At 39.7% G+C, this 17,958-nt stretch overlaps 1 protein-coding gene across 1 annotated transcript; it reads left to right on the top strand.

The window, feature by feature from the left end:
• The first annotated feature begins 1,081 nt into the window (after positions 1 to 1,081).
• mc2r (melanocortin 2 receptor) lies at positions 1,082 to 1,981 on the top strand. Its single transcript, XM_067238656.1, has one exon. The coding sequence runs from the start codon at positions 1,082 to 1,084 to the stop codon at positions 1,979 to 1,981; it is 900 nt and encodes a 299-aa protein (XP_067094757.1).
• Positions 1,982 to 17,958: the final 15,977 nt, after the last annotated feature.

Raw genomic sequence — 17,958 nt, 5'->3', positions numbered from 1 at the left:
ACCTGTAGGAAAGCAAGCAACAATAATATAATTCACAGTGAGTACAAGAAGTTAAATCAGTTACAACTAACCAAGAAGAGCAACAAGTCCCTCAATAAGAGTCATTGTTTTCCTGGAGGAAACTAACATCAGGTCCAGCAAATCATTGCTAAGTACCGTTGTACTCCCGGAACAAGTTGCCTTTTCTTGCCACTTTCTTAACCAAGCCTGCTAATGTAGATTGGGTTGCTGTTCCATGTTGATTGACGTTGTGTTCTGTTGTTGCTGCATTGAAATTGTTGCTGCTTCCTGTGCACGAGCCAAGCACCTGCTGCACATACACTCACAATGTATTTTTGTAGCCAGGAAAGTGTGACTGAGTGTGTGTGACATAGAAAAGTCTGTCATTTAGATTTGAAAATGCGTGCATTTTAGTGTTTAAGATACACCTAGTAACTACATGTATTATTTGTTGAATACCATGCTATCATTTTATAAATAAATCCAGTTACGTTTGACCTAACAATAAATAATATGCCTTTTCCTTTGTAGACACATTGTTACATGGGGGTATTTTATGTTGGATAATGGATACATTATTTACAAACTACATATTATTTAGACATTAGTTTTTCTAGTAATTACTATGTTGTTACTGTATTTATTACAATACTGTGACATCCTTATTAATGTGACTAAAATAACGTGTTGTCCATGCCCCTAACAAAAAGCTTTTGTCAGGGGCAAACTAGTCTTATGTGTGTATTAAATACCTGTGAGTTTTGGTATGATTACAGTCTGTACAGATCTCCTCTTTTTTTCCACAGGTGATCCATATGCTTCCTTCTGGTTTAAGCATAAATAACCATCAAGCCAAGGAAACTCTAGTGGAGGTGTCTAAAAGTAGGTACTCAAAGTGGGCATGCCCACGTAGCTCCTTTAAACAAAGGCCATCTTTTTATGAAAAGTGTGGTTTCTATTCTAATTCCTCTTTCAATTCCTATTTTAAACAGAGTGGAGTCACACAGCTGCATTGGCATTCTAAACCCGCAGTTTCAATAAAAAACAGAGTCCGATGATCACCAATATGGACACTTCAATTATGGATATTCCCAACTCCATGTCCTCCCCTGTCAACATGTCAGACTGCCCGGCAGTGAGAATCCCTAACCAGATATTCTTCACCATTGGTATAGTGAGCCTAGTGGAGAACCTGCTAGTGGTGGTGGCTGTCATTCGCAACAAAAACCTTCACTCACCCATGTACTGCTTTATTTGTAGCCTGGCAGGCTTTAACACTATTGCCAGTCTGTCCAAGACCTGGGAGAACCTCATGCTGCTGTTTGCAGACGTGGGTCAACTTGATTCACGTGGCAATTCAGAGCGAAAGCTGGACGATGTCATGGACTCACTTCTGGTCATGTCTTTCATTGGCTCAATGTGTAGCTTTCTGGCAATTGCTCTAGATCGCTATATCACCATCTTCCATGCTCTGCGCTACCACAACATCATGACCATGCAGCGTGCTACCACCATCCTTGTGGGAATATGGATACTCTGTGGAGTGGCCAGTGTGGTCATGGTGCTTCATTTTGACTACACCATCATCATGATCTGCTTCATTGTGTTCTTCTTCATCTCCTTACTCCTTATACTTTTCCTCTATGTACACATGTTCCTTTTAGCACGCATGCATGCTAGGAAGATTGCTACGCTACCAGGAACCAGTCAGCAGCGGAGGAGCAGTATAAGGGGTGCTCTGACTCTCACCATTCTTTTTGGGGTGTTTATGGCTTGCTGGGCTCCTTTCTTCCTGCACCTGCTCATCATAATGGTATGCCCCCTTAACCCTTACTGTGAGTGTTACCGTTCCCTCTTCCAGCTGCATGTAGTCCTCCTAATAAGTCATGCTGTAATTGACCCAGCCATCTATGCTTTTCGCAGTGCTGAACTCAGGCACACGTTCAGGAAGATGCTCTTTTGTTCAAATTCAATGCAGTGATTAACCACAGGAATACAATTTTGGTTATTTTTGTTCAATCCCAAAGCATAATACATGATAATGTAACCCTAACCCTTCATGAAACAGTGACTTGCTGTAAGAAATGTCTCCACCAAATGTTTGTTGTGACTTCAAATCCTGAAATGTGACATGCTGCGGTGAAAAGGGAGGTTGTTGGCCAACATTTTTTTTTATTTTTTTTTTTTATTGTGAAAGTGGAACATGTAAGCATTCAAATGATGTGTCATACATCTGAAAATAGTTGAAAAAGATACGCGTATCTGAATGTTGATCAACCAGGAAAGCTCTAGCCTATATATTTGTCTTAAAAGATTTTAGAACTTTTCACGCTTTAGAGGTGTGATTGTTTTGTGTTGGTCATTAGAAGCGGAGAGCGTCTGTTATTTCACCGCAGTAAAGAAAAGAAAAAGAAAAATATAGCTGCAAGCAGCAATGGGGTGGCCAAGCAGGTCAGATGACCCAGAAGAAGCTTTCGACATCATCAGAAGAGTGTTCCGAGTACACGCAGCAAGTTTGGCGTGAATCCATCAAAGATTTGCTGAGATACGACACAACTTTCTGTTTGGCGGCTCTGCTGCCGATTTCGATTGGCTGTACCGGACAAACGGTTTCGAAAATCTAAAATCATTTTGATAGTTTGTGTGAGGATTGCATTGACTATAGCTTGTAGCTTGACTACAGGTAACTAGCGACTGCGGTGTACCTGGCTTCCTTTGCAGTGGCTTACAGTCTCGCTAAACAGAGAATCAGAGACATGACAAGCTTGTCGGCTTTGGCTGGATTCAAACCTCTGACGTTGCCGTTGCCAGGACACCAACTTATCCTAGTGAGCGATTCTCAGTTCTGCAAATCACAGTTCAGTTACTGGGTAAAAATATAAGCAGTTTTTCCTGTGGCAAGCGGTTGTCCGATTTGGCCCAAGTTTAAACACCTGTAATTCAGTCCTATTTTGACATGTCAAGGTGATTGTGGTCTGAAGATAATCTGTCCCAAATTTGGTGAATATTTCATATATTTTGTAGAAGTGAACAAAAACGTTTTATTAATTCATTCAAAATGGCGGCATCAATTCGGCTGGTATCACAAGCTAACATGTCAGACACGGGATCGCCCCCCTAGAGGTTAGAGGACACATATCTACAAAGCACAATAAATCTGACTCTTCTTGAGTATAGATCCCCTGAGAATGAAACATGGTCATTACCATTATACTGTTAGACAGCTACTGTGGCATACCTGGCTTCACTAAACAGATAAACCAGTATCATGACATGCTTGATGACTGTGGCTGGATTCGAACCTATGACCTTGCACTTCAGAGGAACCCGTCTTATCCCAGTGAGCTATTCTCACTGCAGGGAAATGCTGTGTTCAGTTACTGTATAAAAAAAAGTAAGCAGTTTCTCCTGTGGGAAGCGTTGTCAGATTTGACCCAAGTATAAAAAGCTGTAATTCAGTCCTATTTTGACATGTCAAGGTGATTGTGGTGAAAATGTGTCTAAAAATGATTTGATTACATGTCCATGAAAATAGGAGCAACAGCGAACGAGGAGTTTGTTTTAATGAAAATTCCAAATGGCCGACGCCCAAAATGGCAGACACGGGACAGTGTGATATTTCGACTTAGTATGCCACTTAAAATCAGAAGAGACCAATCTTGTGATTTATGACAAATCTGTTCAGAAGTTATGATGCAAGAAATCCGATGCACTGGCTAGATGTAGCATCACTATATCGACAAAGCACAATAAATCTGACTCTGAGTATAAATCCCCTGAGAATGAAACATTATCGTGACCATTATGATTATACTGCTCGACAGCTACTGTCGCATACCTGGCATCACTAAACAGATAAACCAGTACCATGACACGCTTGAGACTTTGGCTGGATTCGAACCTACGACCTTGCACTTCAAAGGAGCCCGTCTTATCCCAGTGAGCCATTTTCAGCACTGGGAACTGCTGTGTACAGTTACTGTATACAAAAAGTAAGCCATTTCTCCTGTGGCACACGTGGTCAGATTTGGCCCAAATTGTTGCCCCAACAGCTGTAATTCAGTCCTATTTTGACATGTCAAGGTGATTGTGGTCTGAAGATAATCTGTGCCAAATCTGGTGAATATTGGATACATTGTGTAGGAGTAGGGAAAAAACGTTTTATTCATTCAAAATGGCGGCCTCATCAATTCGTCTGGTATCAGGCATTAACATGCGTCAGACATGGGATCTCCTAAGATATCACGAGACATAGGAATCACTGAAATACAACAAACAAATCAACAGTTATTGGTCAAAACACAATTTTGCCTATTGTAGCGCCCCCTAGAGCTCAAATGACCCTACCTTTTTCGGACCTCTTAATAACAGGGTCATGAATCCATACACCAAGTTTGGAGTCAATGCATCAAAGATTCATTAAGATATGACCTCACTTCCCTTTTTCCGGATCAGTTGCTGAATTTGATTGGCTGTAACTAACAAACGGTTGCTTGGTCTGAAGATCATCTGTTGCAATTTTGAAGAAGATTCGACAAGAATTGTAGAAGGAGTAGCGAAAAAACGTTTCTCCTTAACATTCAAAATGGCGGAGAATCTATATGACTGGGTATGACGTCATAGTGTGCGTTGAACTTGTCTTGATCCAGGGAATCCAATGATACCTCATTTTGGAAAATGCGGCATATGGTTCAAAGGTAACGTGTGTAAACACACCTTCAACTTTAACCCATTGGTGGCGCTAGAGGGTTGAAATGGGAGACATGAAACTTGGTGAAAGTGATGAGGGGACAGGTCCCAAAGAGTGTGCCAAATTTCACAACTTCTGACCATGTGGTTCTAGGGGCTGCCATAGACTCCCATTGCAGATGTATAATAATAATAACTAGAGAGGGTACAATTTCTGGGGAAATTGTAGGGTGTGCTTGCTTGCGTCGGTTGCACAGGGGTCCGTTTTTGGATGACATTTTTACAACTGATATTTCTCTATATTTTATATAAAAATGCATACTTATTATTCATAAAGATTACATAGATTTAAAATCATTTTTTTGCTGCTCATTTACAACTGAAAATACGAGTGAAGTGTAGAATGAAATAGATATCTTGTCATTTCCCCTGCAAGAGGCAGCCTCATCGTTGAATCAAAACGAATAAATTTGGCAGACCGGTGTAAAAATTTACCTAATCTCTATGACTTAAACGTCCTTTAAAGTTTTTCCCTTCTCGTGATATTTTAAGGCATTTAGCCTACTCATTGCATTCATTAATTAATAAAGAACCCCCTTTGAAGATTATTCTACGACGTTACCGGCAGTAGAAGATGGAATCGCGATTCAGACATTGCATTCATTCATTCATTAATTGCATTCATTCATTAATAAAGAACCCCCTTTGAAGATTATTCTACGACGTTACCGGCAGTAGAAGATGGAATCGCGATTCAGACAGTCCCATCTGCTAACTGAAAATATGCCCCCCAAAACGTAAATAAGATTGACATTTATTTAGTGGAAAATCGCTCATTCATAAAAAGCTCACTGGTAGCGATCATTGTCAGTAACAACGCAAAATGCGATATAGCCCTGTGTGGAGAAGCTGCCCCGGTAAATTGTACTACTACGGTACAGTAGTAGACTACTGCTGTGTTCGTCTTGGTAGCGATTGCGTTGGTTGAATTGGATTTAACGTTCCGTTGTACGGTTTAGGCTGAAATTAATTATTTTCATGAACAGATTGACAACGTTTAGGCTGTGGCAATGAAGTTCAGGTTAGTAGTTAGATAGACTTTTGATTTAAGTAAGGGGAGTTCCTAAACAGCTGTGTACTGTAGATGTTTTTGTAGTGTGTCTCGTGTAAGCTACAGCGTTGCAGTGAGCTACACTGATTTGAAACCACAGGTAATGGTAATTTCACCAACAAATCGTTTACTAATGTCAGAATAAATCCTACAACGAAAATGTATATGTGAGGAATGTTTATTTTAACGATTGAAAACAGATACATCATAGACCACTGTAGTATGTGTTGCCCGGGCAACACAGGCTAATGTCATGATGCTAATACTTCAGTGAAATAGTAGACTACTGTTTCCGAAAGTAGATGTACTTCCTTAATAATATCAGCTTATACTGTACATTACACATGACAATTGTGTGTCATATTACAAAGTAAAATGAGTAAATAGTTATCACCCTGGCCTCTTTGCTTGTGGCGTTTCTGCAGCTGCCTTGCAGTAAAGCTATAGTTAGCCTAGCTATCCCCCAAGTTAACAGATGCAAAACGAATGTTCTGCCAAAGGTAGTCACGCGTGTTTTCGTGACGTTAGTGACGTTAGTAACGTCAGTGACTGTGGCTAGCAAATTAGCCACCGTTAGCTTCACTTTTCGCCACAAAAACTTAACTTCAGCCTAAACCATGCAACGGAACGTAAATTCCAATAGAAGCAACTCAATCGCTACCAAGACGAAACTTTTGACACCTACTTTGTCTATGTAGGCCAAATATTGACTGAGTTTTAGGGGGGCAAAAAGAATAATAATAATAATATATATGTGAGAGAACAAAGGTTGTGCTCTCGCCGAAGGCTTGAGCACACCCAATAACTAGAGAGGGTACAATTTCTGGGGAAATTGTAGGGTGTGCTTGCTTGCGTCGGTTGCACAGGGGTCCGTTTTTGAATGACATTTTTAAAACTGATATTTCTGTATATTTTATATAAAAATGCATACTTATTATTTATAAAAATTACATAGATTTAAAAGCATTTTTTTTTTGCTGCTCATTTACAACTGAAAATACGAGTGAAGTGTAGAATGAAATAGATCTTCTCATTTCCCCTGCAAAAGGCATCGTTGAATCAAAACGAATACATTTGGCAGACCGGTGTAAAAATTGACCTAATCTCTATGACGTAAACGTCCTTTTAAGTTTTTCCCTTCTCGTGATAATTTCATGCATTTAGCCTACTCATTGCATTCATTCATGAATAAAGAACCCCCTTTGAAGATTATTCTACGACGTTACCGGCAGTAGAAGATTGAATCGCGATTCAAACAGTACCATCTTCTAACTGAAAATATGCCCCCAAAAACGTAAATAAGTTTGACATTTATTTAGTGGAAAATCGCTTTCATGAAAAGCTCACAGGTAGCGATCATTAAGTAACAACAGTAACAACGCAAAGTGCGCTATCCCTGTGTGGAGAAGCTGCCCCGGTAAATTGTACTACTACAGTACAGTAGACTACTGCTGTGTTCGTCTTGGTAGCGATTGCGTTGGTTGAATTGGATTTAACGTTCCGTTGTACGGTTTAGGCTGAAATTAATTATTTTCATGAACAGATTGACAAAGTTTAGGCTGTGGCAATGAAGTTAAGGTTAGCAGTTAGATAGACTTTTGATTTAAGTAAGGGGAGTGCCGAACATGTTCTGTCGCCGTTTGACTTCCTACAGCTGTGTAGATGTTTTTGTAGTGTCTCGCGTAGGCTACAGCGTTGCAGGTTAGGGGGGCGAAAATAAATAATAAAAATAAATAAATATATATGTGAGAGAACAAAGGTTGTGCCCTTGCCGAAGGCAAAGCACACCCAACTAGAGAGGGTACAATTTCTGGGGAAATTGTAGGGTGTGCTTGTTTGTGTAGGTTGCACAGGGGTCCGTTTTTGAATGACATTTTTACAACTGATATTTCTGTATATTTTATATAAAAATGCATACTTATTATTTATAAAGATGACATAGATTTAAAAGCATTTTTTTTTTTGCTGCTCATTTACAACTGAAAATACGAGTGAAGTGTAGAATGAAATAGATGTCTTCTCATTTCCCCTGCAAGAGGCAGCCTCATCGTTGAAACAAAACGAATAAATTGGGCAGACCGGTGTAAAAATTGACCTAATCTCTATGACTTAAACGTCATTTTAAGTTTTTCCCTTCTCATGATATTTTCAGGCATTTAACCTACTCATTGCATTCATTCATTAATAAAGAACCCCCTTTGAAGATTATTCTACGACGTTACCCGGCAGTAGAAGATGGAATCGCGATTCAAACAGTACCATCTGCTAACTGAAAATATGCCCCCCAAAACGTAAATAAGATTGACATTTATTTAGTGGAAAATCGCTCATTCATAAAAAGCTCACTGGTAGCGATCATTGTCAGTAACAACGCAAAATGCGATATAGCCCTGTGTGGAGAAGCTGCCCCGGTAAATTGTACTACTACGGTACAGTACTAGACTACTGCTGTGTTCGTCTTGGTAGCGATTGCGTTGGTTGAATTGGATTTAACGTTCCGTTGTACGGTTTAAACTGAAATTAATTATTTTCATGAACAGATTGACAACGTTTAGGCTGTGGCAATGAAGTTCAGGTTAGTAGTTAGATAGACTTTTGATTTAAGTAAGGGGAGTGCCGAACATGTTCTGTCGCCGTTTGACTTCCTAAACAGCTGTTTAGTGTAGATGTTTTTGTACGTAGTGTGTCTCGCGTAAGCTACAGCGTTGCAGTGAGCTACACTGGTTTGAAACCACAGGTAATGGTAATTTCACCAACAAATCGTTTTCTAATGTCAGAATAAATCCTACAACGAAAATGTATATGTGAGGAATGTTTATTTTAACGATTGAAAACAGATAACGCTACATCATAGACCACTGTAGTATGTGTTGCCCGGGCAACACAGGCTAATGTCATGATGCTAATATTTCAGTGAAATAGTAGACTACTGTTTCCGAAAGTAGATGTACTTCCTTAATAATATCAGCTTATATTGTACATTACACATGACAATTGTGTGTCATATTACAAAGTAAAATGAGTAAATAGTTATCACCCTGGCCTCTTTGCTTGTGGCGTTTCTGCAGCTGCCTTGCAGTAAAGCTATAGTTAGCCTAGCTATCCCCCAAGTTAACAGATGCGAAACGAATGTTCTGCCAAAGGTAGTCACGCGTGTTTTCGTGACGTAGTGACGTTAGTAACGTCAGTGACTGTGGCTAGCAAATTAGCCACCGTTAGCTTCACTTTTCGCCACAAAAACTTAACTTCAGCCTAAACCATGCAACGGAACGTAAATTCCAATAGAAGCAACTCAATCGCTACCAAGACGAAACTTTTGACACCTACTTTGTCTATGTAGGCCAAATATTGACTGAGTTTTAGGGGGGCAAAAAGAATAATAATAATAATATATATGTGAGAGAACAAAGGTTGTGCTCTCGCCGAAGGCTTGAGCACACCCAATAACTAGAGAGGGTACAATTTCTGGGGAAATTGTAGGGTGTGCTTGCTTGCGTCGGTTGCACAGGGGTCCGTTTTTGAATGACATTTTTAAAACTGATATTTCTGTATATTTTATATAAAAATGCATACTTATTATTTATAAAAATTACATAGATTTAAAAGCATTTTTTTTTTGCTGCTCATTTACAACTGAAAATACGAGTGAAGTGTAGAATGAAATAGATCTTCTCATTTCCCCTGCAAAAGGCATCGTTGAATCAAAACGAATACATTTGGCAGACCGGTGTAAAAATTGACCTAATCTCTATGACGTAAACGTCCTTTTAAGTTTTTCCCTTCTCGTGATAATTTCATGCATTTAGCCTACTCATTGCATTCATTCATGAATAAAGAACCCCCTTTGAAGATTATTCTACGACGTTACCGGCAGTAGAAGATTGAATCGCGATTCAAACAGTACCATCTTCTAACTGAAAATATGCCCCCAAAAACGTAAATAAGTTTGACATTTATTTAGTGGAAAATCGCTTTTATGAAAAGCTCACAGGTAGCGATCATTAAGTAACAACAGTAACAACGCAAAGTGCGCTATCCCTGTGTGGAGAAGCTGCCCCGGTAAATTGTACTACTACAGTACAGTAGACTACTGCTGTGTTCGTCTTGGTAGCGATTGCGTTGGTTGAATTGGATTTAACGTTCCGTTGTACGGTTTAGGCTGAAATTAATTATTTTCATGAACAGATTGACAAAGTTTAGGCTGTGGCAATGAAGTTAAGGTTAGCAGTTAGATAGACTTTTGATTTAAGTAAGGGGAGTGCCGAACATGTTCTGTCGCCGTTTGACTTCCTACAGCTGTGTAGATGTTTTTGTAGTGTCTCGCGTAGGCTACAGCGTTGCAGGTTAGGGGGGCGAAAATAAATAATAAAAATAAATAAATATATATGTGAGAGAACAAAGGTTGTGCCCTTGCCGAAGGCAAAGCACACCCAACTAGAGAGGGTACAATTTCTGGGGAAATTGTAGGGTGTGCTTGTTTGCGTAGGTTGCACAGGGGTCCGTTTTTGAATGACATTTTTACAACTGATATTTCTGTATATTTTATATAAAAATGCATACTTATTATTTATAAAGATGACATAGATTTAAAAGCATTTTTTTTTTGCTGCTCATTTACAACTGAAAATACGAGTGAAGTGTAGAATGAAATAGATGTCTTCTCATTTCCCCTGCAAGAGGCAGCCTCATCGTTGAAACAAAACGAATAAATTGGGCAGACCGGTGTAAAAATTGACCTAATCTCTATGACTTAAACGTCATTTTAAGTTTTTCCCTTCTCATGATATTTTCAGGCATTTAACCTACTCATTGCATTCATTCATTAATAAAGAACCCCCTTTGAAGATTATTCTACGACGTTACCCGGCAGTAGAAGATGGAATCGCGATTCAAACAGTACCATCTGCTAACTGAAAATATGCCCCCCAAAACGTAAATAAGATTGACATTTATTTAGTGGAAAATCGCTCATTCATAAAAAGCTCACTGGTAGCGATCATTGTCAGTAACAACGCAAAATGCGATATAGCCCTGTGTGGAGAAGCTGCCCCGGTAAATTGTACTACTACGGTACAGTACTAGACTACTGCTGTGTTCGTCTTGGTAGCGATTGCGTTGGTTGAATTGGATTTAACGTTCCGTTGTACGGTTTAAACTGAAATTAATTATTTTCATGAACAGATTGACAACGTTTAGGCTGTGGCAATGAAGTTCAGGTTAGTAGTTAGATAGACTTTTGATTTAAGTAAGGGGAGTGCCGAACATGTTCTGTCGCCGTTTGACTTCCTAAACAGCTGTTTAGTGTAGATGTTTTTGTACAGTAGTGTGTCTCGCGTAAGCTACAGCGTTGCAGTGAGCTACACTGGTTTGAAACCACAGGTAATGGTAATTTCACCAACAAATCGTTTTCTAATGTCAGAATAAATCCTACAACGAAAATGTATATGTGAGGAATGTTTATTTTAACGATTGAAAACAGATAACGCTACATCATAGACCACTGTAGTATGTGTTGCCCGGGCAACACAGGCTAATGTCATGATGCTAATATTTCAGTGAAATAGTAGACTACTGTTTCTGAAAGTAGATGTACTTCCTTAATAATATCAGCTTATATTGTACATTACACATCACAATTGTGTGTCATATCACAAAGTAAAATTAGTAAATAGTTATCACCCTGGCCTCTTTTCTTGTGGCGTTTCTGCAGCTGCCTTGCAGTAAAGCTATAGTTAGCCTAGCTATCCCCCAAGTTAACAGATGCTAAACGAATGTTCTGGCAAAGGTAGTCACGCGTGTTTTCGTGACGTTAGTGACGCAGTGACGTTAGTAACGTCAGTGACTGTGGCTAGCAAATTAGCCACCGTTAGCTTCACTTTTCGCCACAAAAACTTAACTTAAGCCTAAACCATGCAACGGAACGTAAATTCCAATAGAAGCAACTCAATCGCTACCAAGCCGAAACTTTTGACACCTACGTTGTCTATGTAGGCCAAATATTGACTGAGTTTTAGGGGGGCAAAAAAAAATAAAAATAATAATAACATATGTGAGAGAACAAAGGTTGTGCTCTCGCCGAAGGCTTGAGCACACCCAATTATAGCTGCAAGCAGCAATGGGGTGGCCAAGCAGGTCAGATGACCCAGAAGAAACTTTCGACATCCTCAGAAGAGTGTTCCGAGTACATGCAGCAAGTTTGGCGTGAATCCATCAAAGATTTGCTGAGATACGACACAACTTTCTGTTTGGCGGCTCTGCTGCCGATTTCGATTGGCTGTACTGGACAAACGGTTTCGCGGCTTGGCCACCAATTATAAGAAAAGGTAGAAACACTTGAGGTTTCCAAGCAGCGAAGCTGCGAGGCACCTATTGTTATTGTTAGTATTATTATTATTAGGGGCCAAGCAGCGAAGCTGCTAACCCTAACCCTAGACAGTCCTTTAAGAACCTCTGTCTTTGGAAGGACAGGACCAACCCTGCTGGATTCCCCAACCCATGGAGCAAATCCTGAGTAGGTCAGCTCACTGCAAAATAGTTTTTTTGATCTTGTTCTTATAGTCAAACATAAAAAGCATTTCAAGTATTAGAAAGTGTCAGTTGAAAACACATGCAAACTTGGTATTACCAAACTGTTGAGGCCAGCAAACCTTTTTTTTTATCCTAAATGTTTTATATTTTCAAATGTAATGAAGGCCTACCATCACAGAACCCAACAGCTATTAGCTGTTTCTCAAGCTGTGTCCACCGGTCCTTAATGTTCACTGATCTTTTTGCTGATTGTCTTCTGGAGCTGGTCTTTTTAGGAGACTTACTACAGTGTCATAGCAATAACCTAATTTAGTCAAGGACTGATATACTTGTAATGGGTTATTTAATGTTTAATATTACATATCGATCATATTACCCACCAGGAAGATCAAAGGCAACTTTCCAGTTTGCATCAGCAATGAGCACTGGAGGATTGTGTCCACATCGATTACAGAAAAAACTGTAACTGTAATCAGTCATAGCTGAAAAGTGAAAAAAGGCCTTTCTGACGGTATTGTGATGGATCCTAGTTTCCAGGTGATCTTCCATCATCGATTGGAACCGGCCAATCGCTGTGTTGTTCTAATTTCGGAAAATAAGCAGTGACATTTCTCTTAATATGTGTGCTATATAACCATAATGGATGTAACCATGACACAGTAGGTATATGATCTGACATACCTTAATTTCTGTGGTAAGCATTGAACACAGCGGGATACTCAGCAGAATTCTGTTGTTGAAATTGTGGTAGCCCGAGGTATAATCCTGAAATCGAACCTGTGCTTTGCATACTGGGCAGGTTTTCACTGCAACTTTGACTCCTGAATAAAAAGTAGAAAAAAGAGTTAAGATATTGGCAATAAACATGAATTACACTTTGGCCGTTGACATGGAAAATACTCTTAAACTGACCTCTCTGAACTGAAAGCAATCAATACACTGAGGCATTGGTGGTTACCACTCTAGGTTCTGATAGTTCAGGAGGTGTTGGCCCTGGTTTTCAGACAATGGGCCTCATTCTCGAACGCAGTTAAGAAGAATTTAAGAAGGAATTTCTTTTGAATTGGATTTAGGAAAACATTTGGCATTCATTAAAGTTTTTTCCTCTGGGATTTGTTCTGAACTTCAGAAGACTTTCCTAACTCGAAATAGCAGTCGTAAATCGGCCAGAGTTGTCTCAAATGCGATTCCTTAAAAAACCACAAGGGGAATCGCATTTAAGAAAACTCCGTGTTAGAAGTGTTAATGAATTTGTGAGAAATCGTTGGTTATTGCGTTCACATCAACTCTACAGACATCCTCGGATTAAATTAATTATAATAATTTACCTTGCTTAGTGTGCACACTGTTAGATTCAGTGGAGAACAATTCCACTGCTTATCTTACTGGTATGATGTTGTATGTGACAAATAAAACCTTTAAATTGCACTTGGACTTGGATGTCCTGGTTGAATATAAATTCAACCAGGACATCCAATTATCACTGATCACTCGACCTATTTAAAGGGACGAGTGTGCACCCTAGGCATACAATATGGCACAATTGCTTTTCGCTTGGACATAACGTGCGTTCCTGTTGCTTTCCTAATTGTGTTGATTCTGACTGCACACGTCACTGCTGTTGCGTGCCCTTATAAGGAGCTGTCGGGGCGTGTATGTATGCAAATTCAGGAGCACGAGGACACGCTTTCAACTTAAGAAAACTCTTTCGGGGGAGCACAGCTCAGAAAGCTTCTGCTGCGTAGCAACACATTTTCAAGCGTACATGAATTTGGCGGATGTCTTTTTCTTACGTTGTTTTTCCAAAGCCCGTAAGAAACATTTCAGAAGAAACTTCAGAAAATGTTCGAGAATGAGGCCCAATATGTCTATGGACTGGCCAGACACGATCTTTTTCCTCACTTTTGCTACTGCTGGTGCCTCTCTCTTCGACTAGAAGCTCCTGTTTCTCCTGGAAGAGCCACCACATGGCCATATATATATGGGTGCAGCGATTTACTTTTTTCGAACTGCTGCACAGACAGAACCATCTACCCTTGACCTTGTCAAAGGACACACGTGTTCTGCCAAAACAACGCCAGGCTTCCATCGTGCCAGTGAAAACCGAAAAGTAGACGTAACTTCCTGAATAGCCATGCTCCTCATAAAATACAGGGTAAACTGTGCATGCTCCTTCTTTTGTTGCTCGTTCATGCACGTCTGTGCATTAGTGATGGGAAGTTCGGATCATTTTACTGATTCGGTTCTTTGAATCTCGTTCAGTAAAATGAACGAATCTTTTTTCGAGTCATTCGTTCATTTCAACGGGGGGGGGGCTATCCGTCCACTGCAAACACGTATCATATTCTCATGTAGGTTAGTGCATGACATGTGCACCAGCAGATACTATTTTTAAAGAAATTCCTGCATTAAAATAATGTATCATGACAGTTTGTATTATTTGGTCATTTATTATCACACTAGCATTTAATTATTACGGCAAACAATTACACTGCAATAAACTGTAAGTGTAAATGTAACAAAAGTGAAAATAACAAAACCAGTCAGTATGATGACTGGAGCGAATATCATTCACGTCTTACTAAAACAGCGGCCATGCGAAAGGGAATGAGGAAACTGTTTCCTCTACTAAAAAATACAATGCGGGTCACGTGAAAAAAGGATCCGCCGAGTCGGGAAATGAACGAATCGTTCGTTTCCTCCAGTAAAGCGCCTATGCAGTTCACGTGAAAAAGGATCCAAAGACTCGTAGAAAGACCGAGTCGGGAAATGAACGAATCGTTCGTTTCCTCTAGCTACCACTACAGAGCCTATGCAGGTCACGTGAAAAATAATCCAAAGACTCGTAGAAAGACCGTGTCGGGAAATGAATGAATCGTTCTTTTCCTCTAGCTACCACTACAGAGCCTATGCAGGTCACGTGAAAAATGATCCAAAGACTCGTAGAAAGACCGAGTCGGGAAATGAATGACTCGTTCGTTTCCTCTAGCTACCACTACAGAGCCTATGCAGGTCACGTGAAAAATTATCCAAAGACTCGTAGAAAGACCGAGTCGGGAAATGAACGAATCGTTCCCTCTAGCGTTTCCTCTAGCTACCACTACAGAGCCTATGCAGGTCACGTGAAAAATGATCCAAATACTCGTACCCGAAGCCTATGCAACAGTCCCGATGCGCGGCCACGAGAAAAAGAACGAATCACTCTTTGAGGGGACTCGTTACTCCCGAGTCCTTGTAAGGATTCGTTCAAAATGAACGAACCGTTCACGAACGACACATCACTACTGTGCATTCCTTTTCTTTGCTCTTTGAAATCAAGCCTTTGTCCACCATTGACTGCACTGAGGACATTTGTAAAGAAGCTGGTCTTTTATAAGGGGATGCCAACTGGACTCTGCGAAGGTGTTCACATTCAACACTTGGTTTTCCACTTATATTTGCAATGTGGTGGATTTACATATGTGTATTGGCACTATTTGCCCTCATGTTTTTCGCTGTGAAAAAAGGCCTTTCTGCACATCAACACAAAAAACAGGCTCTGTGCTTCTATCATGACGCTTGCGTTCATGCCTTCTTAGACTGGCAGGATTTGCGAATGCTGCTTCGAAATATTTGCACTTATCCGGCTGCGGTAACTCCTGGCCAACTGACTCCTGACGGTCACTTTCTGGTTTAACTGCAATAGGACAATTAAAATATATATAATTATTGACTCCCCAATTTTGTATAAAATAACACATTGTAGACAGTGCTACACAAGTAATAGCCTATTCTTAATTTCATGGCCGCCACAACATCGGTGGATCGGATTGGGTTCTGGAGCATACATGTTGTGCAATATTGACTTTTCATTTAAAATGTGTCAAACTGTATTATTTTAACATAATAAAGAAAAGTAAACGCTTTGATTTGTGGCAGGAAAATAAATTATGCAAGATACTTGTTTTGATGTTTCGTATGTGGATTCTATGTAGATAAGTTGAAGTAGGTAAAGTAAAGGTAAATATAGGGCATACCTTGATCACCAGTTGTCTCACCAAGTCGACATCCTATGAGACAGTTGCCATTAAGTTATTATTTTGCATGCAGGTACAGATTACTCAAATTAAATATTTTCCTGTAGGCAATAATGCATTAGGCAAATTACCAGGTTTTTCAAGGTGGACTTGAAAGTTTTTTTGTCTCGAAATCACTTTCTCACACTTTGGACAGTGCCAGTGGCTCCGTTTGTGATCTGTTCCTTTTTCACAAAGGCAAGGAATCGTGAAATTCTCTGTTGAGAAATTGAGTAGGTTTTGCGTAGGTTGTTAACAAAATGATTCATAACTGCCAAGAAAAGAAGAGAAACCATTTGTATACTTTATCAAAATGGTCAATCAAGGTGCCTATCAGACTGCTTGTTTGGGGATCTCCCACAGTCCACTAAGGTCAAACTGGACTACCATGGAAAAAAAATTTTTTTTCACTGTAAACATTTCATAGAGGAGTCAGGTGGCTGAGCGGTTAGGGAATCGGGCCAGTAATCCGAAGGTTGCCAGTTCGATTCCCGGTCATGCAAACTGACGTTGTGTCCTTGGGCAAGGCACTTCACCCTACTTGCCTCGGGGGAATGTCCCTGTACTTACTGTAAGTCGCTCTGGATAAGAGCGTCTGCTAAATGACTAAATGTAAATGTAAACATACGACCGGTAATCAACGCTTCTAATGTTAACCCAAATACATAGGCCTATACACATAAAATACGTGATGAGATAGGCCTAATAGCAGACATTATGTGAGTGTCGCGCAGCAGTGGCAGTCTGCAGAGACAACGGTAACAGGACAGCGGGGATTTGTGCTCTTGCAAATAGCCACACTTCTATCGACAAATATACCATTTGTGGTAAAACAATGTCATACAGTCAAATAGCCTATCTAATTTGCCTATCTTTTGACCTTATTTCAAAACCAAATTGTTAGAATCAGAAAATTTTAGCTTACCCGCCATTGGTTACACCAACACTAAAGTAAAATGTTGTAGAACTGTAAGGGCCAACAGTGCTCTGGTTTAAACCAATTAACTAAGGGGCACACTGTCAGAAGACAACAGGATACGCTATGTGAGTGTTGCGAGACAGTTAGAATAGCTTTCTTTAACATTATATAGCCCTAGGCTATAACTTTTTCAACAAAACAATTCCTAAGATATAAGACGGATATTTCTGAATCCTGTGTGTTTTGTTAAGTGGATACTGAAACAATTGTAGCCTACTTTTTTATATTTACATAAGTATATACTTTTCTATGTTAAATTATTTGGGATTTATGTTTAATATAAAATTAATAGACCCTTAAATTCAGTTACTCTGAGTAAAATAAGTTTTTACTAAGTCAATACGTGTGTACAAGTCTTATTTACATTACAAATTGACTACTTTGTATGGTAAGCTTGTAGTGAGAAGTCAAAAGTATGGTTTAGAGTCTGCACAAACAGTTTTACTTATATTTTTTGAAAATAAAAGTTTATAGCCTGTTCTCCCATTCTAAAATGTTACGCGACTGTCAACAAAAATGCTGCAAGACACCCAATGCAACTGTCACGAGACACTTGCGTACCACTATCACTATCACCAGAACAATAACTGTCGTGT

The sequence above is a fragment of the Osmerus mordax genome, chromosome 6 (assembly GCF_038355195.1).
Source record: "Osmerus mordax isolate fOsmMor3 chromosome 6, fOsmMor3.pri, whole genome shotgun sequence".
Taxonomy (NCBI): Eukaryota; Metazoa; Chordata; class Actinopteri; order Osmeriformes; family Osmeridae; genus Osmerus; species Osmerus mordax.
The sequence above is the reverse complement of the archived record's forward strand: the minus strand, read 5'-3'. Positions and strand labels throughout refer to the sequence as shown.

Bases quoted from the DNA above. Each gene is read 5' to 3' on its own strand.
- mc2r (XM_067238656.1), top strand. From the start codon at position 1,082: ATGGATATTCCCAACTCCATGTCCTCCCCTGTCAACATGTCAGACTGC.